Source organism: Hyperoodon ampullatus (genome assembly GCF_949752795.1).
Source record: "Hyperoodon ampullatus genome assembly, chromosome: 11".
Classification (NCBI taxonomy): domain Eukaryota; kingdom Metazoa; phylum Chordata; class Mammalia; order Artiodactyla; family Ziphiidae; genus Hyperoodon; species Hyperoodon ampullatus.
In genome coordinates this window covers 7,720,693-7,744,659 of record NC_136924.1, presented here as the reverse complement: position 1 = coordinate 7,744,659, position 23,967 = coordinate 7,720,693, and the positions used below count along the sequence as shown (strand labels likewise).

At 33.2% G+C, this 23,967-nt stretch overlaps 1 protein-coding gene across 16 annotated transcripts in view; it reads left to right on the top strand.

The window, feature by feature from the left end:
* Positions 1-23,967, top strand: part of PPFIA2 (PTPRF interacting protein alpha 2) — a gene marked incomplete at both ends in the record, with an annotated part of 446,629 nt that overhangs the window by 350,293 nt on the left and 72,369 nt on the right. For all 16 annotated transcript variants that reach the window (XM_079715018.1, XM_079715015.1, XM_079715013.1 and 13 more), the window contains 8 exons: positions 2-133; positions 1,755-1,817; positions 5,956-6,047; positions 10,691-10,826; positions 12,544-12,764; positions 15,205-15,442; positions 19,059-19,088; positions 22,356-22,486. In XM_079715018.1, coding sequence (XP_079571144.1) covers positions 2-133; positions 1,755-1,817; positions 5,956-6,047; positions 10,691-10,826; positions 12,544-12,764; positions 15,205-15,442; positions 19,059-19,088; positions 22,356-22,486 — 1,043 coding nt within the window. The remainder of the gene's footprint in view (position 1; positions 134-1,754; positions 1,818-5,955; positions 6,048-10,690; positions 10,827-12,543; positions 12,765-15,204; positions 15,443-19,058; positions 19,089-22,355; positions 22,487-23,967) is intronic.

Genomic DNA, 23,967 nt, shown 5'->3' with positions numbered 1-23,967 from the left:
GGCTAGGCAAAGAGAGAAAATGAATGAGGAGCACAACAAAAGATTATCCGATACTGTGGATAGACTTCTGACTGAATCCAATGAACGCTTACAGCTACACTTAAAGGAACGAATGGCTGCTCTAGAAGAGAAGGTAAAAGGACCAGTAGAATCACATGATTATCAGCTATGTTCTTATAATCATGTTTGTTTTACACTCTGCTACAATCATTGCATTGTTCAGATGATCCATTTACTTTCCTTAATTTAAAAAAAGCCTGATATATTCTTAAAAGTGAACAAATAGTTTCTGTAAAAATATGTAAGGTCAATTTTTAAATGAATAAAAAATGTTACATGGTATATAAATCTTACATATTAGCATGATCATATAAGACAAAGGTATTAAAAAGTGTTGCACTTTTGTGATGAAAATATTTCAGTTGTCTTTCACGTGGTATGCAAAAAAGAAGAGTAAGACAAAAATTAGTATTTTGGAGTGTGTGGGGAGGCTTGCTTTGAATCACACAAATGTTTCAAGTAACTGAATCTACTGCTAGTCTAAAAGCCAAAATATGAGTGAGTTTATATCACCAATAGCACTAGTGTCAGTCCCACCACAGAGTTTAGAAATGCAAAGCTTTCAGCTGCATTGTTTCCAAAAAAGTGTTTCTGAACAATCTGCAATTTCATTCACAGTTAATATGTCCGATTAATAGTTGGTGACTACCTGACCAGCAAGAGCTAGTGAGCTGGTTGCCAATTCCAGACTATAAAAAAAGGTAGGGACTAAAACCTAGGTGGAGAAATCATTTTGGAAATTTAGATGGAATGCCAATCGCTACGTAAGCTAGACATTTTCCCGTGCTCCATACACTAAACCAAAATAGGAAAAATGTTTCAATGAAATGTTAAAGTAGTTTGATTAATTTACCCATTAAGAAGTCATAAGCCATGCCTTCTTCCCATTCAGCGCCAAATGCATGCCAATAACCACAGTCTTGTTTTAATTTAACTCTATAAATTTGAAAAGAATACATTATTTTAAATCATGCTTTGTAATACTATAAGAAAAGCATAAAGCTTTTACAACAGTAATACTTTTATGGCAAGGATTTTTTTCAAATCTATGATGCAAGTTATTTCCACATCATGATATGTAACATTAATACTTTTATGGCAAGGGTTTTTTTCAAATCTATGATGCAAGTTATTTCCACATCATGATATGTAACATTAGTTTTTAAAAAAGCTAATATTTTATTTTTGTTTATCTAATAATTTAAACATTATAAGAAATTGTTAATTGTGTATTTGAAATAAATATCCAGAAATTGAACTTCTAAAATAATCTGATATTACAATTTCTTCTTTTTTCAGGTAGTAAAAATGAGTTTATCTGAATTCTTCTCTATGATAGCTTTGGCTAATATTTTGCTTTTTATTCACTTTTTCTCATTTGAAAAGTAACCTAATTATTTCAAATTTTAAAAAGACTGGGAAGAGGCAGTCAGAAATAGCTTAAAAGTTAATATTTATCTTATTTGTCAATCCAAGTGTTACAAAATGACATTTCCTATTTAAATTATGTATTTCTAAAAATGTTAAGGTGTCTTGTTTAAAAATTCCACTGAAACTTGGTTTCCATGGAAACGAAAAAATAGATGCACCAAGGAAGGAATCAAAGAAGATTCTTGAGTGATAAAAAATTAATCTACACATTTAATTATTTTCTGTTTTATTTATTATTTATCTGTTTTTTTTCTTTTCTGTAGAACGTTTTAATTCAAGAATCAGAAACTTTCAGAAAGAATCTGGAAGAATCTTTACATGACAAGGTATTATGGAAGCTTACATTTTGCCCACTTTTCTATTTCACATTGGTGAATATTTTGTTATAAAATAAATTTGATAATAATTTTAGGATGTTATCTTTTAAAAATATTTAACTTTTATATTATACATACAGAAAAGTGTACATATATAGGGAGAGCTTGATGAATTTTTACAAACCAAACACACTGAAAATCAACATCCTGGAAGCCCCACTTAGTTAGCATATAATCACTACTCTTATCCTAAAGGATAATCATTATCTTGACTTCTAACAAAAAAAATGGTTTTGACTTTTTTCATGCTTTATATAAATGGGATAAAAATGTATGCACTGATTTGTGTCTATTTTGAGATATTATTTTAGCAGAAATGTATTAAATACCTACTGTGCATAAAATTGTGCTGTTATATTTGCAAACATGAACTTAGTTCTAAAGTCCCTGAAAAGTCTAATTGAGGAGAGAAAACACAAAGCAATGAGTTGTAGAGTCACAGATGCCAAGTGTCAAATGAATGAAAGATAGTAAGAACTACAGGTAGGAGAGATCAATATACATTGCTGCTATAAAGAAAGCTTCAGAATGCTTTAAGGAAAGATAGGACTGTTTTGCAAGACTTTCAAATACAGTGCCTGTGCCATGATTGCAAGTGCATAGAGTGGGGAGGAGGTGAGTAATGAGTTTGATATCTTAAATAATAATGGACATAACAGTTTGGCTGGAATCAGTTATTCTTATTGTAGGATATGTGATAGACTAGGCAGATAAGGACCAGATTATAAAATGTTAAAAGCTCTAATTGCTAATGTGTTTTCCTCCTTCCTTAACATGTAAAATTCTTGTTAGCAATTTTGTCTTATTTCATTTGGTTCAGCATCAGTAAATGAAATAGTATAAAATCACTAACTTAAGAAGTGACTTATAGATGTATATTAAACAAAAGATGGAAGGAATGGAAACAGAAAGGAGAGAGAGAGGGAGTAATAGAAGGAAGGAAGGAAGGGAGGAAGAGAGGGAGGAAGGAGGGAAGGAAGGAGGGAAGGGAAGGAGATCCGGCAACAGTATGTCATTTGGAAGGTATTGGAAAAGATGAGAGAATAAAGATAAGAAAGAACAATTGTACATTTAACCTTATTGATACTACATATTATGATGTTAATTTAAAAAATAACTATTTAGTCCCACAGTCAGGATGTACACACCCTTAAACCCCGAAAGATAGGTGTATTAGGGTAATACAATATGGTGCCTAGAAGATAGCATCTAATTCTTTCTGAAGTAGTTCAGAAAGTCTACAATGAAGAAGATAACATTTCATCAGGCTCTTGAAGGCACATTTGAACTTAACAAATAAAGAAGGGTAGGGAAGAAGATGATAACTATGCAATAGCACAGAGGAAACAAAGATGGTTGATTTGCTGAATCACCAGAAGTTTGCTGTGACTGGTATGTGTTTAAAGAACTAGGGTGTAAACAGATTGTGAATTCGGGACTTACTCCTGTTATGGAATGTTATGTTATCCAAAGCTCTGTGTGCTTCTGGCAAGATCCCCAGGACCCACTCCCCAACCTCCTACCCAAGCCTGTAGCTCCGAAAGTCTGCCCAGGCAACCTGCAGTACTAATCATTCCATGCTTTGCATTCCTGTTCATGTCAATCACTAGAGGCAGCAAATCCCACGTCATACCTCATTTCTGAATATCATTCCATACAGCTGAGCACATTTCCTCATCTAACCACATCTCCTATAACTCCTCAAATTTTCACTCGATTATCTTTAACTCACAGTCCATTATTAGTAAATATCCTTCATAATACTCAACCTCTTCTTTTCATGTTTCTCTTCATTATTTTGATCTCTAAAATTTGAAGTTCCTAGGACTGTCCTTGGATTTCTTCTCTATGTTCGGTCCCTGGTGAGCTCATGGATTTAAATACCATCTGTAAATTGAGAATTTGCAAATTTAGGTCACCTACTATACTTCCTCTTCCCTGAGGGAGTACATATATTCAAGAGTCAACCCAGTATCTCTGTTTGGACACATGGTCATCTCAGTCTTAACAAGTAATCCCCCAAGCCCCCAAACACCACCACCACCTAACCTAATCACCACCAGCAGCAGTCTTGTCCGTAAATCACAACTTCTTTCTCTTAACTACGCAGGCTAAAAACTTTGGAGCTGTTCTTGACCTCTTTCTTTATCACACACCCCATAGCCAGTCCAATAGCAAATTATCTTAATTCTATCTTCAAAATACAACCAATATCCTTGTCATTCTCTTTCTAACACCATTGTTATCCAAGCCATAATTCTCTTGCCTGTTTTTGGAAGAACATAATAATTTTTTATCTTTTCTACTTCCCAGTCCCATTCATCAGTCCATTTCACAGCCATCAGAATAATCAGGTCATTTCTCTGCTCAGAAATCCCCCAATCATTTCCTGTGTCACTCAGAGTAAAAGTCAAACGGTTTAAAAGCGGTTTGCAAGGCTTTCAGGTCTACCCTTACCAAACCCTGTAAGCATGATTTTCTAAATCCATTCCCATTTGTCTCTCTCCTTAATCTCTCCAATCTAGTCACAATGGCCACCTTATCCTCTCCCTCACCAGAATAGTCCCCCTAAGAGGCATTTGCACCTGCCATTTCTTCTATCTGCCATTCCTTTTCCTAATGTATATTTTAACTCCCTCCCTTTCTCTAGGTCTTTGCTAAAATATCACTTTATTGGAGAGTCCTTCCATTATTCTCCTATTTTCTCCTTCCTACCAACATCCTATAAATCCAAATTGTTTACTATCTTTTCTGCTAGATTGTAAATTACATGAGGGCAAGAAATTTGTTAGTTCACTGTTTTATCTTAGGGCCTATCACACAAGAGGTGGTCAATGCATATTTGTGGAAATAATGAATAAATGAATTAATAAATACAATAAGAAACTATCAAATAATTATAAACAAAGATTTTATTTGATCAAACGTGTTTTTTTAAAATGATACATCTAGCAGAGGAATGTGTGGGAAAGAGATTGAAGGTAGCAATACATCGTGGAAGCTGGTAAAATAATTCAGGAAAAAGGTAAAAACATGTGTAATGTAGGATGGTGGTAGAAAGAATTTTAAAAGGAGCAGATAAGAGAAACATTGCAAAGGCCACATTGACAAAAAATTGTGGTGAGAAAAGAAGTATGAGTCCAGTAAAATGTCCAGCATTGGCCACATGGAGGGGGAAGAATAACAGCAATAGAAAATCTGGAAGGACACATTTATAATGTTATAAAATTTATAATCACAAAAACAAAATTAAGTCCTTACATGAGTATTTAATTAAGGGCTATAAGATCACCCTCATCTTCATAAATTTGCAGACTGAAACTGTTAATGCCAATCTGAGAAAATTATCAAATGCATAAATTATTGTACCAATATCGAGCTAATAATTTTAACTCATATCAAGTGATAATGTTTTTCTCATCCTTTTAATTTAATCTTCCTTCTCTTTCACCCATGTGTCCTTCGACCATTATAGGATGGTAGAAATCCTTTACTTACTGTAGAAATAAGACCTTTTCTTTATTTTATTTATTTATTTATTTATTTATTTTGTGGTACGCGGGCCTCTCACTGTTGTGGCCTCTCCCGTTGCGGAGCCCAGGCTCCGGACGCGCAGGCTCAGCGGCCATGGCTCACAGGCCCAGCTGCTCTGCGGCATGTGGGATCTTCCCAGACCGGGGCACAAACCCGCATCCCCTGCATCGGCAGGCGGACTCTCAACCACTGCGCCACCAGGGAAGCCCCTTTTCTTTACTTTTTAAACTGCTGTACTTTCTACTCAGATTTTGAAGTGATGTATACATAGCTGGTCATGACCTTAGTTTTCCCATATGTTTAGAAAAACTTAGCATTAGTGAATGTTAGGGAATGTAGATAAAATTTTATTGATTTCTGCTGTCATATTTTCATTTCAAGGAGAAAATCAGGCATTTTTTGCTGTCATATCTACCAATATGTAATAAAAATATGTTGATCATTTTTTCCATTTTTAAAAAGTCATTAAGCTTGGTTGTTTGGTTTATCATAGTTGAGTGTTGGTACTATTGGCATATGCATATCATCTGAGTAACGCCTCTTTGATTTTTAGGAAAGATTAGCAGAAGAAATTGAAAAGCTGAGATCTGAACTTGACCAGTTGAAAATGAGAACTGGCTCTTTAATTGAACCCACAATATCAAGGTAACATTAAATAAAAAGCTTTTTCACCAATAATCAATATGAATTTCCTTATGGTTTCATATCTCCTCAAGTAAAATAAATAAGTACCTCCTGTTTCTCAGCAGGCATTGCCCTATTTTGATCCCTTACTGATTTACAGTTTCTACACTCAAAAATAATTCTCGAATTCAGTAATTCTTCCCTCAAATATGCAATAAAAATATAAATTATTACCTTTCATATTCTGTATTTAATATATATAGAACTATGTCTTCTTATATATTGTAAATGAAGAAGTGGATCCATATATACAGAGATTATATCTCTTTCCAGGAAGAGTCATTTTCTCTACATGCAGAAATGTTTTCAATGTTTAATTTTGCTGAAGAAACATTGGTATGATCACTTAGTATCTGACTATTTTGTTAAACTAATTACAATAAAGAGGGAAGGAGAAATTAAATGTGTTTTAAAAAAAAAAACTTCAAGTAAACTTGTTTGTACTCATCTACTTTGACTCTATACCTAATCTTAAAAAAAAAAAAGAACAAAGAGATCCTTGTTTACTCTCTAGATAGGCAGATCGAGCTCAATAATTCACATATAATTTTCCTTTGTGCTTAGTGCCTTTTATTTAAAGTTGATAAAAAACCATAGAGGGATTCACCCATTTGAGCATTTATTTGTTAGACAACACAATATCAGGTATTTGAAACTTTTGACCACCACAGACTTCTAAAAGTCCATTTTTCTTGATGCTTATCCTAAGAATGTTAGCTCCACAAAGGTTGAATATTTTGTCTGTTTTGAGTACTATAATCTCAGCACCTAAAAACAGAAACCTTGTATATAGTATACTCTCAATAGATATTGTTGAATAAATGAATATCTAGTAAAGCATTTTTTGGACACTCAGGTGAAAAATCCAAATTTAAAAAAATCCTAAGGATGCTTACATTCTCTTCAATGTGAGTATTAATAAGAACAAAATACAGTATTTTGAATTCAGTTTAGTGTAATAATACAGTTCTGGAGGCATAAATATACCCAAGGAACTTTTAAATATGTAGGTCTTTAATTTTGAAAATAATGTTTATTTTTCTAATGTTTTATTATGGTTTATATATCTGAGGCTATTAATTCAGTGATATACATGGTGATGATGATGATGACGGTAAAGGAGAAAGAAAGAGCTGATCAAATACCAACAGTAAATACATAGAACTAGCATTATTCAGTCAACAAATGAAACATATTTTAATAAGACCAAATGACCATTTCATTGTCTTTTTGACCTTCAGTCTCAGAAATACAGAGTTCTAGGAGTGTTGTCTAAAAGTTCATCACCTTAGTGAGTCATCATGGCAGCCTAACAATGTGACATTAATCCACAATGAAGGATCGTCAGGGAAACTTGGGAACTACATACAGGACAACTATTCTTTGATACAATGGATTGTAATAGAAACAACACTAGACCAAAAATAAGAAAATTGACATTCCTAGGTCTTAGACATCCAATAACTAGCAGTTTGATTTTGGAAAACCCATTTTTCCTTAATAAGTTCAAATATATATATATATGTATATTTACATAATTATATAAAATAAATATGTATATTTACATGCATTATATAAAAATATTTTTATAAAATATTTTACGACTATCTCACAAGATTACTTTGCAGATAAATGAAACAAGTGAGAAAAGTGTTTTGTAAACAGTAAATCAACTCACAAATATAAAGTATTATAGGAATTATTAAGATAGCTAATTTATAATGAGATAACTGAATATTTATTAAACAGCAATTATTTCTTGAACATTCATATTTCTGAGTGCACATAATTGAAAAAAAAATAAAGAAGACAGAAAGTGCATGAGAACTTCATCTACTAGTTTTTGTTTTGTTTTGTTTTGTTTTTTGTTTTTTGCGGTACGCGGACCTCTCACTGCTGTGGCCTCTCCCGCCGCGGAGCACAGGCTCCGGATGCGCAGGCTCCGCGGCCATGGCTCACGGGCCCAGCCGCTCCGCGGCATGTGGGATCCTCCCAGACCGGGGCACGAACCCGCGTCCCCTGCATCGGCAGGCAGACTCCCAACCACTGCGCCACCAGGGAAGCCCCATCTACTAGTTTTTGATCTTACAGGTGGGGAGGTAAGAAGAGTTGAGCTAAAGTGAGTATCAGTGACTAATATCCTCTACCAGAATCTCATCTGAGAAGAAAGTAAAATGAGTTCCAGAGTGGCCGAGAAAGGCTGATTTGGCTCAACTCAGGGGAAAGGGTAGGATCTGGATAATTGGAAAGGACAATGAAGGACATCCCAGGAAGCAGAGAAATGGGTAACAGCTTTTCTCTATGAAAATTCGTGCTTGGTTTATCTATTGAAGCTCCTTTGTGAGATTATATTCAAGAGTCACAGGAGATTCAGGAGGGAAATCTACCTGGTTCCTTGTTTAAAGGAACCAGTGACTGTATTGTAACTTAACATCTGCAAGTGCCTCTCAAAATATTGTACACCAAGAATAATTTTAAAAGTGAAATATATGGATATACTGCCTCTGACAGATCACAGAGTTGAATAAAAAGAGAGAGGTGAGGGGTAACTGCTTTAGATGAAGTATAAGCAATGGCTCTTCTACAGTTGGTGTTGGTTCAGGCCTTTGTTCTCTCAAGATCAATTAAGTACTTTCTACCTGTGAGACTGTGACATTGGAGATACAGTGGTGATTGTAGTGAAGAATACATGTTCCAGATGGAAAATGCAGGAATATGAATTTGAGGACCGTTATAATAGAGGGAATACCAGGAGCTATAATAGTATATGAGGATGGGACTTTTAAGCTGAGACCTTAAGAATAGTAACCACATAAATGTTTGAAGAGACGATTTCAGGCAGAAAGAATAGCATGTTCTAAGGCTCAAAGCAAAAGAAAGTATAAGTTTGAAGAAAATGACAGACGGCACAGCTAGACGAAGAGAGAAGGCAGAGAGTAACTAGCAGTGAAACTGGGAAGTAGGAGGGGTCCAGGTAGAGGACCTTGTAAGGACACTGAAGAGTTTTGAGCGGGGCTTTGATGGGACCAGATCTGTGTTTTGTTCATGTTTTTATAAATGACTTGGAGTTGAGAGATAAAACAACAAGAAAACAATACTCCTAGGATGATGTGTTAAAATTTTAGAAATTCTACTCTGATACCCACAGAGACATTACCCTAAACAGCCACAGACTAAAGGTCCCTAGGATGTTCTGACCTAGACAGTTAGGATTGTATTATAATCAATTGCATCCATTCATTGTCTTACCAGATATTTATTAAGTTCTTATTGTATTCTAGGAATACCTCCTTGAGCATACAGTAGTGACTAAAATCTGAACTTTGCCTTCAGGAAACTTACACCCTCTGCTATAAATAAAGACAGAGAGTTGTGCCATTTAATGACTGTGGCCTGGTTGGTTAGTTTTTAATATATGACTAATTCATAATAAAGCCATTTTGCTTGACTAAGTCTCAAGTTCACTGCTATAAAAACAATAGCTGTCATCTATTTGGGGGATGATTCTTTAGTTCATTTGCTTTAATGTCCAATTTGGCAAAACAAAGACATGCATCAGTTAGGTCAGTGTCTTCTACTTTTTCAGGAACCCAGACCTCACCTAACCTTTTATAATCTTGCCGAATATTTGGGGATGTTTGTCTTTGTTCACAAAGAGAGCTAAGAGTGAAAGCATAGTAGATCAGCAGGGGCCCCAAGTTCAAGAGAATACACAGCTTTAAGCATATTTCCTAATGATGATGGATCATTTTATAGGACAGCATGTTGCATTTGTAATTATCATCATTATCGTAGCAGTAAACTGAATTTGCTGTAAATCTCTATATAAATAATATACTTGGAGAAACCTTTAGTGCACTTTGATTACAGTGTACTTTATTATCATGTTTTTTGAAAACCAGTCTGACAATATTTTCCAATTAGAATTTTCCAACTGTTTCGTCTCTAAGCAGATTTCAGAATTAAATGTGCTTATTAAAAGGTTTTTCTTAATCTTTTTGGAACAATGTCTTATCAAAAGCTGAAAAACCCTTCTGGTGAAATATCCTATTTTATTTTAAAAATAAGATTATTAACCTTGGGCCAATCTGATTTTAAGTATTTTGTTGATTTCCTAAATTGAAAAATAAAACACTGGAAAATAAATAATTTTGTGACCCAAAATTTACACACTTTTCTCTTAGCTGAATGAGGAATATTTAAAACAAATACAGTGATAAATAGCATGTACTGGGATATCCACTAAATAGCTCAAACTAAGAGTTGTCAGAATGTAAGCCACTGGATTTTGGTTGTCAATCTTAACATGTTCCATTGGACTACTGCTTTTGAAAATAATGATTAATAAACAGAAAGGTTTTTTAATATTCTAAAAAGAGAAAATGAACTTGACCTTCAGAATGAAACTGAGACTGGGGTTTCTGACATAAGCCTCCGAAGAGACCTCTGAGAGTTACACTTCAACACTTATTTTCTTCCTTGAAGCTTTTTTTTTTTCTTCCTTTGAGGATTTGTGCTTTACTGCCAATTAAGCAGTGGATAGTGATTTGCTGGTAAGTTTAATTTTTGAGATTGAGCATATTTTATGTTTTCCTTGTTTCCAGAACTCATCTAGACACCTCAGCTGAGCTGCGGTATTCTGTTGGATCCCTAGTGGACAGCCAGTCTGACTACAGGACAACTAAAGTAATAAGAAGACCAAGGAGAGGCCGCATGGGTGTGAGGAGAGATGAGCCAAAGGTTAAACTTTTTATTTCAAGTCTTTGATGGTTTAAATAAATGCACTCTTCCACTTTGGATAGTATTTGAATACTGAGAGAATTCATTTTTATTAGTTTCAGGTGTGATATATAACATATTTTAAAAACTGTAACTAACGTATAACCCTTACTGCGTACCAAAAGTTGAACCAAGTATGTCCCAAGTATTTATTCACATAACATTGTAAATTGAATACTATTTTATACTAATTTCAGATGTGAAAATATTGAAGCTGAGAAATTTTAAGTGTTCAGACTTACACAGCCATTAAAGTGATAGAGTCAAAACTTGAGCCTGTATTCGTGTGATTTCAAATTCCACATTTTTATCTGTTATGCCATATTGCCAAACAAATGGGCTTTTGGTTTGCTTGGGCATTTAAGCAATGGCACTCATATCGTAAATTAAAATTACATATTTTAATAATAATTACTGTTTTAGTAACACTTTGAGGAAAATGTACACAGACTGTTGAAAGTGTTTATAGAAAACTGTTCATTATAAGCTGCAGTGCCAGCCTTTCATTCAGTCAATAACTTAAAATCTGTAGGCTGTATATTTTGAGTAAGTATATAGTTGCATTTTATAGAGAAGTAAAATATAGTTCCTGTGTGCCCTAAGTATAGTTTGTTTTCCTCAACCTCTTTTATGGGTCCAAAATACTATATAACCTACTTGTCCTTATTTATACAAGGCTCTTGACATCCTTTGATTTTTTAGCTGGCAACTACATGTCATGTATGAGTCCCTTGTAGTAGGCATTCAATATCTAATGAATGGATAAATAAATAAATGAACAAACGAAGAATAAATAAATCCATCTCAGATCTTTTCTCAGTTTTATGTGGTATTAATTAGTGCTACTTGGTACCAAAACAATTTGTAACACAAGTACTTACTCAGGTCCTCAAATCTGAAGTAACTACTCAGGGCAGTATCTTGTGGTCCCCCCAAAAGTCATTTTACATCATCACAAAAATGAAAAACAATTTTTTAAAAAGCAGAAAATCTAGGACTGCTCTCTTACTTTCAACCACCTCCTACCTTCAGACCACAGCTTGAAAAGCACTGGTCTGTTGGCTACTCAAGACTTTTGTTCACATGGAGGATTTATTATATTCATTTAAAAAACATAGTCATGTAAATTATTGTAGTATGCCTTGGGTTTAAAAAAATCAGTGAGGCATTTAAGTGACCAGAGCACTGGAGATGAAATTAAACCTCTGCACAATATTTTTTTTAATACCTTCTTAGAATGTTGGAGAGAGAATTCTTGTGTAACTTATTGTGTGGTAATATTCGTACCCTCAGCCTAATTAGTATAAGAGATGAAAATGCTGAAGTACAAGTGAATAGAGATTGTTATATTTGAAAACAAGTTAAAATGTTGCAAACATAGGTGCTTTAAAGTAATTGCTGCCTTGAATTGGGGTTGAACTAAAAATCATGCAGAAGTTTATCATTTTTATTCCTATTAAAATATTGATATTTATGCTGAAAATTAGTACCTACCTTTATTTAAGTATTCAAGGAACTATTTTATTGAAATGATAAATTAAAATATTAATAATAATCAGTTCTACCTTTGCCAAGTAAGCTATAAAGGAAGCATGTATGTTTTTAGTTTTTATTTTCAGAATAATGCTTTGAAAATGAGCAGCATGATAAATACTGTAATTGTTCCTTTACCATCTAGGTGAAATCTCTTGGGGATCATGAATGGAATAGAACTCAACAAATTGGAGTGCTAAGCAGCCACCCTTTTGAAAGTGACACAGAAATGTCTGACATTGATGATGATGATAGAGAAACGATTTTTAGCTCAATGGATCTTCTCTCTCCAAGTGGTCATTCTGATGCCCAGACCCTAGCCATGATGCTTCAGGAACAGTTGGATGCTATCAACAAAGAAATCAGGTGAGTTCAATGATTTTTGATGGTCTCAAGTGATTAGAAGACCTTGATTCTAAAAATGTGATCATCAGATCAGAAACATTGGCATCACCAATAAAGCTTATTAGAACTGCAGCATCTCAGACCTCGCTTCACACCTACTGAATAAGAATGTGCATTTTCACAAATTCCCAGAATTAAATTAGGACAGCTTTTGTAAGAAACATATATGAAAAATGTACAGATTAATGATGATATTAGAGCAATATAAAAGAATGAGGTAAAAGTGAAATCTTTGATGAGTTTTCCAAATAAACTGAAAATCTGGGTAGCATTGGATTTTTTGTTTGATTAAACTTCAATCTATCTCTTACTCAACTAGTTCCTCTAAGTTTTACTCTCCTTTACAATTAATAGAATACCTAGAGTTTAAAACTGCAATTTTTTGTATAGCAGAACCATATTGCCTGTCACCAGAAGGTTTTTCTGGAATCATTCAACACCAATCATTTGAAAGTACAAAATTTCTTTTTCTTTTTCATTTTTGAAGAGGAGGCAGTTTTTCCATTGGAATGTGTTTGAACATTAATAATGTTGTACTGTGTTACTTAATTAAACCTTCCTTTGGGATTCTGATCTTTGGGTGAAGTTAAAATGCACCATGAATTCACTTTGTTATACAGCAGAAACTAACACAACATTGTAAAGCAATTTTACTCCAATAAAGATGTTAAAAAATGCACCATGAAAATAAACTTCAAAGTAACAGAATTCATATTCTTTGTGTAAGTGAAAAATTAAAATTAAGAGTAAATTTGCCTCAGTATTTGTATTGATTTATTTTTTAGAGAAGTTTAAGATTCACAGCAAAATCGAGGGAAAAGTACAATGATTCCCCATATACCCCCAGCCCCACACGTGCATAGCCTCCCCCGTTATCAACATCCTTAACCAGAGTGGTACATTTGTTACAACTGATGAACTTACATTGACACATCATATCATTCAAATACATAGTTTACATTATGGTTCACTCTTAGCTGTTTGGAAAATGTATAATAATGTGTATCCATCATTATGATATCGTACAGACGTAGTGTTTTCACTGTCCCCAAAACTCGCTGTGCTCTGCCTATTCACCCCTCTCCCCCACCCAACCCCCAGAAAACACTGATCTTTTTACTGTCTCCATAGTTGCCTTTTCCAGAGTGTCATATATTTGGAATCATACAATAAGTAGCCTCTTCAGATTGGTTTATTTCATTTAGTCACATGCATTTATTGTTCCTCCATGTCTTTTCATGGCTTGATAGGTCATTACATTTTAGCACTGAATATTGTTCCACTGTATATATGTACCAGTTTATTTATCCATTCACCTACTGAAGGATATCTTCATTGTTTCCAAGTTTGGACAATTATGGATAAAGTTGTTCTAAACATCTGTGTAAAGGGTTTTGTGTGGACATAAGCTTTGAAATCCTTTGGGTAAATATGAAGGAACACAGTTACTGGCTTATACGGTAAGAGTATGTTACGTTTCGTAAGAAACTGCCAAACTTTTCCAGAGTAAATACGTAAAAAGAAAACTTTGCAGTGATCATAACCTTGAAGTTAAAGGTTATATCATAGGAAATCACAATAAGCCATTTGTAGTTAAGAGGAAAATATCTCAGGAGAGGTGGTTTCTAACTCCATTTTTCAAACAAACTCTACTGGTACCCAGTTTTATTATATCAATATGCAAAATGTGTATAGATTCAACTTAAATAGGATCTTGAAGCAACCCAGCTAAAGTTCTTTATTCTTTGTGTCTTTGTAATAAATAATGTATACATATTCTTGAAGCTTCTCCCCATTTAAAGAAAGAGTAATAGTGTTTTGTCTTCTCAAAAGCATTTATAGCAACAGTATTTTTTAAAAAAATTTTAACTATCTCTCATATCTACATTATTAAATTGCTTGGTGCTTATGTAAAGGCAACTTGGCTAAGTCAGTGTTTTATTTGGCCAAATTATAATTATGAATAACCATTTATTGAGGATTCTATCAGTTATACTTTTTCATTGGATAGGAGGTAAGACTCAAGGACTTTGTTGAGATTTGTGTTTCTAAAAGTCTCATATATTTGTTCCTGAGTACAAATGTAAGATTAGAATTAGTGGCAGAAATTAATTAGGCACTCAGGTTTTAAAAGAGTTTTAACAGGTGGTAGAATAGAAATGGGGTGAAAATGAAAGTTGGGAGGAATTATGTATCATTTGAAAAGAAAGATTTTCTAATTTTCAGCCAGGAAGTCTCTGGAATTTATTGAAGTTATATTGCCTAGGGAAAAAAGAAAATATTAGATTTGATATAAAATGTTCACAAAGTTATTTATTTATTTATTTATTTATTTATTTAATGATTTCCGATTAACATTATAACAGCATAAAATGTATCAAAATTAAACTGTATCTTTCAGACTAATTCAGGAAGAAAAAGAATCTACAGAGTTACGTGCTGAAGAAATTGAGAATAGAGTGGCTAGTGTGAGTCTGGAAGGCCTGAATTTAGCAAGGGTCCACCCAGGTACCTCCATCACTGCCTCTGTTACAGCTTCTTCGCTGGCCAGTTCATCTCCCCCCAGTGGACACTCAACACCAAAGCTCACCCCTCGAAGTCCTGCCAGGGAAATGGATCGGATGGGAGTCATGACACTGGTATGATGTGTCCAGAGAACCTTTGCTTCCATTAGAATTACTGATGCATTAGCTGAAATCTATTCTAGTCTAAAGACTTTCTGTGTGTTTTATTTTTTTTTTCTCAACAAACCTATGTGGTAGATACAAATATTAATCGCACTATGAAGTGAGGAAACAAAGCCTACACAGGTGTAACTTTCCCAAGGTCACATAATAAGTAAATGGAAGAGCAGAAATCTAAATATCACATCAGAAATCTGAATGACTTAAACCATTAAATTCATTTTTACTGATGATACCTTGATGATTGAGACTGGGTGGGTTATTTTTAACACAATAAGTTTCAAAAATTATTTATTATAATCGCTTCAATACACCAACATAGAATGTTATAATTTTATAATATACATAATATAATTTTAAAAGAAGAGCTATCAACAATAGCAGCAATTTCCCAATTGAGTTTTATAATTCATGTCAACATTTTCACCCTTCTTTGTTCTTTAATTCTTTATTTCATGTATCTTCTTTTGGGATTAAAAGTTGGAAACCTAAATTAGGAAGTACCCTTAACATAAGAGAGAAAAAAAATCAGAGTACTCCTTGCTAAAAATAATGTTAGGTGGAATGACTACTGAATGTCATGATGTTTAGTCACTTGATTCTCGTGATAACATTTGAAAATGTTATTATCTCGAGCGAAAGTAACTGAAATGTTGAGAGTATGGGTAAATTGTCCTTGTTCAACACAGCTAGTCAAAAGGAGCTGGATTTTTTTTCAGATTTGCTAACTCAAAAGCATATATTGTTTTTTTTTTTTTCTGTGATTACCTGGAAATATGTTGAAATGACAACAATAATGAAGATTTAAATATTCTGAACTCTTTATGGAGGTAAAATTCTATGTTTTTTAATAAATATTAAAACTATGTTATTAAAACAATAAAAGTCCAATTAAAAATAAAAGTTTGGGGATAGAGATTAAGTAAAATGCAAATAGGTCAACTAATAGTTTATATACTGCAAAAATCTAGCACAAATGTAACAAATGGAGGAGAAATTAATAATATGACAGAAGAATATTAAGTGTATATAGTGTTTCCGGTCAGAAGGCTGTGAAACTTCTATAAAAATTGTCACAATGCCTGCATCTCTGTGTATATGGGTGTGTATAATATCTGAACAAAGAAGTTTAACTCAATTTCTAAATGGTATCTTTAAATAAATATGTTGCAATAATGTGTATTGTGGCAAAAAAAAACCTTTAAAAATTATTTTCATTAGAATTAATTTATATAAATGCACACATATGTGCATATGTATGTGTGTATGTATATATATGATACTCTCACCCTAAGGGAAAAACTACCTTATAAGTAAATAAGTTTTAAAATTTTATCTTCATAAAATTTCTATTATGTGTATCAGTTTAGATATCTTTTTCTTTAACTTTGCGACTGAGAACTGAAGCAGAAAACTGTTTATATGGTGAGGCAATATTTCCCATATCCAGACTCTTTACAGTTGTGGAACTTGCAAGTAAATCTGTATAAACGAGAAATGATGAAAAACAATTTTTGAAAGGAAGTACTTACCTCCTTAAGCCATTGAGTTTACTGTTCTTTGCTTATTTCCAGACTTGATATTAAAGATATTTTGAAGTAGATAGCACAGACAATGGCAAGTCCAAACAAAGGCCAGCTAATCAGAGCTGATCCCAGCTAGATACAGCACAAACTTTTAGCCAATGTACTAAGATAAACTAACCCAATATACTGATCTACATTATGATCTGCTTATTTTAGAAATCTAGGAACCGTCCGTCTGATTTCATTAACTAAAAATGATATTGTCTCTGGCTTAGTTTATCCATATGTAATTGATGACCTACTTATTATCAAAGCTACAGTAAGAATATTGGCCCACAGAGCATAATTTAGTCAGCATTCAAATTAAGAAAACTTTGGTTATTTCTGTATTGCTATTATTTCCTTACATTTTTGCAACCTAGTATTTTGCCCTTTTAAATATTTTCATTATATATTAGCATTATAACCCTTGACAGTGTTATTATTTTTATAATAATGAAATAATATATTCATAGCCATTTACACATAATGTTTGTGTATGTATGAATAGGATGCCACTGCTTTCATGCATTTTCTTGAGCAGTTAGTTATAAATAAATCAGTGGTAAATGAACATTATTATACTATAATTAGAGTACTTAAAAGATATTTAGAGGGACTTCCCTGGTGGTGCAGTGGTTAAGACCACGCTCCCAATGCAGGGGGCCCCGGGTTCGATCCCTGCTCAGGGAACTAGATCCCACATGCATGCCACAGCTAAGAGTTCACATGCCACAACTAGGGAGCCCACCTCCCACAACTAAGGAGGCTGCTGCTGCAACTAAGAGACCCGGTGCAACCAAATAAATAAATAAATAAGACACCTAGTTCAAAAAAAAAATACAGATATTTAGAGCATTTCCTGAGGGTAAAAAAAATATTTAAAATGTTTAATATCTGACTCAGAAAAACAAAAAATAAAACCCAGGAAGTCTTTATCACCTAACAAAACTTTGTCATCAAATTCGTTATTGTTATAGTGAAAGACAGGAAGGTTTTCTTTTACCTGTAGAAAATATTGGAGAAAAAATAATTTTGTTGCATATAATTCATGTTTGAATATTCAGAGCAAAATTTGAAATTTTAGGGACAGAGGGACAGAGATTGAAAAGACATTGTATTCATTCATATTGTATATGTTTATATGTTTTGCAAACATTATTATTTGTCCTGATAATAAAGCCTATTTGTATTTACTTTTACCTCACCACAAATCCATAGACATAAATAAAATGTTAGCAATATCTAATTAGAATATTGAATGAGATAAATCAACCCATTTTTCAATAGCAACAAAAATGTAAAGTATAATGGATAGTTTAGTAGAATGTTTTACTTACATAAGAAAAATTAACAAATATTAAGTGAATAAGTTTTATCTAGGATCATAAATAAATAACTGTTTTTTAAAAATTCTCTAAAAGAGCACTGACAAGAAAACAGAAGCCCCAGAAATATGATATACTGAGGCCAGAGCTTTTGGTATTTGGGGATGGAGAGTTTGTTAGGATGCCAGGAAGTTTGAGATCACGTAGGAACAGCATATCTGCCCCGAGAAGGTCCAAATCCCTGTATAGATGAGACAAAAGTGAGTGTTTATAAAATACATATATGTGCATTGGATCTTCATTTACACATAGTCTTCTTCACTCCCATCTATATTTTCTCGGGAGGATATAGTCTCATATTTACTTCTGGCTAGCTCACTGCATATGTGCTTCATATTCCCTAAGGTCCATGTCTCATGTCTCATGTTTTATGTATATACACATGATCCCATCATGAAGACATGTCCCCTGCAACATGCCATCTAGGAAGTTTCCTCTCTAATATAGCTCCCTAGAGGAATGCTTTTATAACGGTTAAAAGACATTTATTTTGAAAAGAATGGAATGAAAAACAAAAAAAGATAGTTAAATTATAGATACTGTTTAACTTGTGACATGGTCAAATGGTAATCACTAATGGGTTCTGTTTTATGTCGCTTTTATTACTGCCAATCACAGCCAAGTGATCTAAGGAAACATCGGAGAAAGGTACTGTACATTTCTTTGATCTGATTACTAACTGAACATTGTTTTTCTAAGATTTAAAATTATATTTCTTCTAGCTGAAGCATTTTATAAAAAAATATTAAAAGTATTTAAGTGTTTTTGAATTGTTTAAATATGATCAAAAGAGCAAGTGTCTCAAAATAAAATTGTTTATGCGTTCTAGGGTAATTATTAGACTGTGGGGACTAAAATATCCCGATTTCCCACAGAATTTTTAGATCTCTCTTGGTAGAATTAGATAGTTTACTGTCGATATCTAGAACAACAATGATGCTTGTTTTAAAATATAGGTTTTACCATTATTCAGATATATAAGACCAACAAATCAAGAAACAATTGCCAATAAATGATAGCTTCTTACTCCTACTTCCCAAGAGCAAGGGACCAGCTTCACTATGCCGGGTCAAGGGGAAGCACCAGGTCAGCGGTCAGAAAGAGTGAGAGGAAAGCATGGGAAGGAATGTGTATTGTGGTTCTCGTAGGAATGGAAAGGCAGGGTAAGCAGGTTTAAGGTTGGCTCATTTGAACAATTTCAGTGGGCTGTAGGGTCTAGGGGCTCTCTCTAGTTGTCAGGTACCTGGCCTGGGATGATTAAGACAGAGGAATAGTGCCTCCTGGAATGTAAGAGCCAGATAGAGAAGAGGATCTGAGGTACTGATGGAGATGTTTGGTTTGCATATGGAAGACACACTCCAGGAACATAGTTACCTATCTCTAGGAATTAGCTAGCCCTGGGATGGGCATTCTCAGCATGGTCTCAGAAACTAGAGCGTCACAAATACAGAAAATATAAAAATAGAATTAATATACTACTTTACTGCTTGGAATGAAGTCAAGAGAATAAATATTGGGTATAGGAAACAAAATGCACTACAGTTCTGATTCACAAAATGACATCTTGTTAGATGACTGAGAACGGCAGAGCTCAGACTCACAGGATATCAGATGGGACAAATTTCAAAGGTTCAACCTACTATCCAGTACATCAGTCTATTTTCAGCATCTTCAAGATGTGGTAGTCAGCCTATGCCCAAATACTTCTGGAACCAGGGAACTTTTTTTAAATTAAGGGAATCCATACTATGCTTACATGGCCTTAGATTGATTGAATTTCTTTTTATTTTCCATTGTCTATCTTCTTTTAGCATCTTCTCCTGGACACTACCAGTTAGTTCTCAACTGTCAAATTTACCATGCATAATGTTATTACTATTTTTCTTTGACCTCTTCCACCACTTAAAAGGATTATACTGGGAATAAAGGAAGAAATCTGAGCAGATTATGTAAAAGAATTTCAGTGTGTATAAGGAAAAAAAAAATCATAAAGAAAGGTCCTGTGCAGAATATAGCCTCAGGGAATTCAGGGAGTAAAGAGATGATTGGTAAGAAAGGTAGGTCATAAGAAAGAAAACCACAAACTAAAATTTGTTATATATATATATGTGTATATATATATATATATATATATATATATATATATATATATATCAGGGTAAGGAGTTATATGCATGATTTAATTTGTACATCAAAAGAACAAATAAAACTAAGTATTATCAGTTCTATTTTATTGATGAGGAAATTTAGTCTTAGAGTAGATAAGTAATTAGCACATGTCATTCAACAAATAAGAGAAACCAAGATTCAAATCCATCTCTGATTCTGAAGCTTTTCTCCTCCACTTTGTTTATATAGTGTGAGCTCTAAACATTATTCAGAGAAATGGTTTGTGTATGATGTTTTTAAGAGCTGATATTTTGGTAAAGTTGGCCTAGTTTGACCTGCCATGGGAGAGAGGAAGGCATTTTATAAGAGTGTGTTTCAGGAAAACATCTGAAACGGAAGTAATCAGGCTTCACAGAAACAATTGTGGAAAACAATCATGGTTAGATAATGGAATTATGAAAACTTAAGTACGTATTAGGAAGAGTTTAGAAATATGCTTTATGAGTTTAGATGAATTTAGATGAGATGTGAGTTTAGAAAGCATTTTCCATAGTGTTGACATCATGCTGAAAGCAGTTCCTGAAAACAGTTCTTCTGGTGGCACTGTGCTCGTTGAAATGGAGAGAGGAGATCTTATTAAGATGACTGCCTAAGCTGTTAAAAGTAACCTAGGCTTAAATGACAAGAGCCCAGACAAACAATTTCATTAAGTTTCTCCAACACATAAAGTCTTTATCATATATAACACACTTATGCATAATAACTTAATGTAGAATCTAGCAAGACATGGTATAGACAAAAGATGAGAACACAGCTTTAAACATTTTGTTATAACCATATTGAGAAATTTCTTCATCAGAACTTCTAGAACCATATATCTTTTAGCTATGCTTTCTACAATCTGTCTTTCTATATATATATATATATATATATTTTTTTTTTTTTAATGCACAATGGTGCTATGAAAAAATACAGCATTGTTTTTAAAAATATCTTTATTGTACAATTAAGTTGATTGTTGAAAACTCTTACAGTTCTATATATCTATCTCTGACAAAATTTATGGTATCCTGAATTATTCCGGACTCTGAACTAAATTCTTTAAAGAAATCCCTTCCATCCCATCTGCTTATAGTGCTCTGTATGCCTTTGTCAATTTTCCCATGAGAGGTAATGAAAAGAAAAAATTTGCAGAAATTCTGTTCTTACCTTTTATTATTCTCACTTTAAAAAGAAAGTTTTTTTTCTTATAAACTGCAACTCTTTTTTTAAACATCTGGGAGCACATTTAAATAGCCTAATTTAAAACACTTTATCTGATACAGTTATATTTTGCCAACTTCTCACTTCAAAAATCTCCCACTTAAAAATGTCCATGTTATGATAACCTGACTATGCATATTTTTAGTGAATTAGCTCAAATATGTGTTCAATAACTTTTTGTAAAGCTTTTACATTCTGATATATTCAAATGGATTCCAAGATAGCTGTTTCATAGTCCCTGGATATTGATCTATGGTGTTTACTTACTCTTAAATAATATTTTTGTGTAGTGAGTCTATTTCTGTGTGTGTGTGTGTGTGTGTGTGTGTGTGTTAACTGGAGTGTCTTAATTTTTAAATAGTTATGAAATTCATACTCTTTAATAATGTGAATTTATATATGTAATACCTATATGCCCCAAGTTTCTTGTTCTGCTTTTATACTAGAATTACTCAAATAGCCTAGCTTTATTGATTCTCCATTTTCATAAGTTTCAGTTGAAATTTAGAAAGAGTTCATCTGATGTATCGTTTTTGCTTCTAGATTGCAGTGGTAGAAGAAGATGGTCGGGAGGATAAAGCAACAATTAAATGTGAAACTTCTCCTCCCCCTACCCCTAGAGCCATCAGGATGACTCACACCCTCCCTTCTTCCTACCACAATGATGCCCGAAGGTATGACTCTCCCAGCACACTGCACATTGTATGTTCTCCTTCCAAAAATATTCCTCCTTCTTTCAGTGTTATCAAACAGACTACTTAAAAATTTATTTAAAATTTTTTATTTAAGCTATAATTCTGCTCCCTCTCCAATCCAATCCAGATCTCCAAAATTCTGAGATCAAATTTTCAGTTTTAAATTTAACTGTATATTTATGGTCTTAGTTACTAGCCAATATTTATGAGAATAGATTTTCTACTTTTAGTGGATATTTCCTATTAAAATGGAGTCAGACTACAGGAAGGACTTATTAGAATAGTTACAAAAAAACTAAAGGATTCTAATACAAGACTATAAATCTGGCTTCTAGTGTAAGGATAATTAAGGTCTGAAAAGTCCATGCTTGTACCCCAATTACTTTTAACAGACAGGTATGTAAATCACCCTATTGGTGCTGCAAGTGTCAGCTATGGCAACTCCTCCTTAGAGAAGAAAAAAAAAAAACACATTTGCCGAAATATTAAAAGAAAAGTTTACATGGGGAAATACCCCATTTGTCATAGCAACTCTTCACACTGTCCTTTCCATCTGCCTAAAAAATTGAAGCAGGTCTCTATAATAATGTCATAAATAAGTCTAAGCATGCAATTTACATCTTAAATGTATGTTCTTTCACTGTCATCAATTACAGCATCTCTGAACACTTAACTGATATAACTGAATGTAATGACTTAATGATTAATACTTTAAGAATCTGTCTTATGAAAGTATGTGTTTTACAATAAACGTTTTTGAAAACAGAGCTTTCTGTGCCAGCAGGCTTTTTTTCCCCTGTTTTGTTTATTTTTAATTTCTAAGGTGAAAAAAATTACTCCAGATTCAAAAGTTATACTTACTTTACTCTCAAAAAACAAGAGTGAAATATATTCTAACATATGAAAAGCAGTAACTTTTGGAGTTTAGAGAATATGAACTCAGATTAATTTGGATGAATAAAGTTAAATAACTCATCACAATATTGTCAAATTAACAGCTGTAAAGAGGATAACAGTATCATTGAACCTATCCTGTTAATACAGTGTCAAATACATTGACCAGGAATGGAACCTAGATCAACTTGCTTGGAAATCATTTCAGCTTATCATGTACCTAAAAGAATACCTGAGAACTGTAAGAAAAAGTATACAGTGATCACTAGGGTATATGATTTGTTACTTCAAAATCTCACAGGTGATTTAAAATTCAATGAATTAGTATCCAAAACTGAGAGAGAGAAAGATAGCTAGAGGAAAATCCAGTAAAACCATGGGCTAGAATAGAGCATAAACTTTATTAGCTATATTTAAATTTCTTGTCATAGGTCATTATGTTTAAGATCTTAAAAACAAACTCTGCAAGAAGGAAATAGGTAAAGAGTCAAGGGCTAATTTATAGAATTTATAAATTAATAAACCAAGCTATGTTCATTGATTAGTTTGATATTGTATGAAAAATA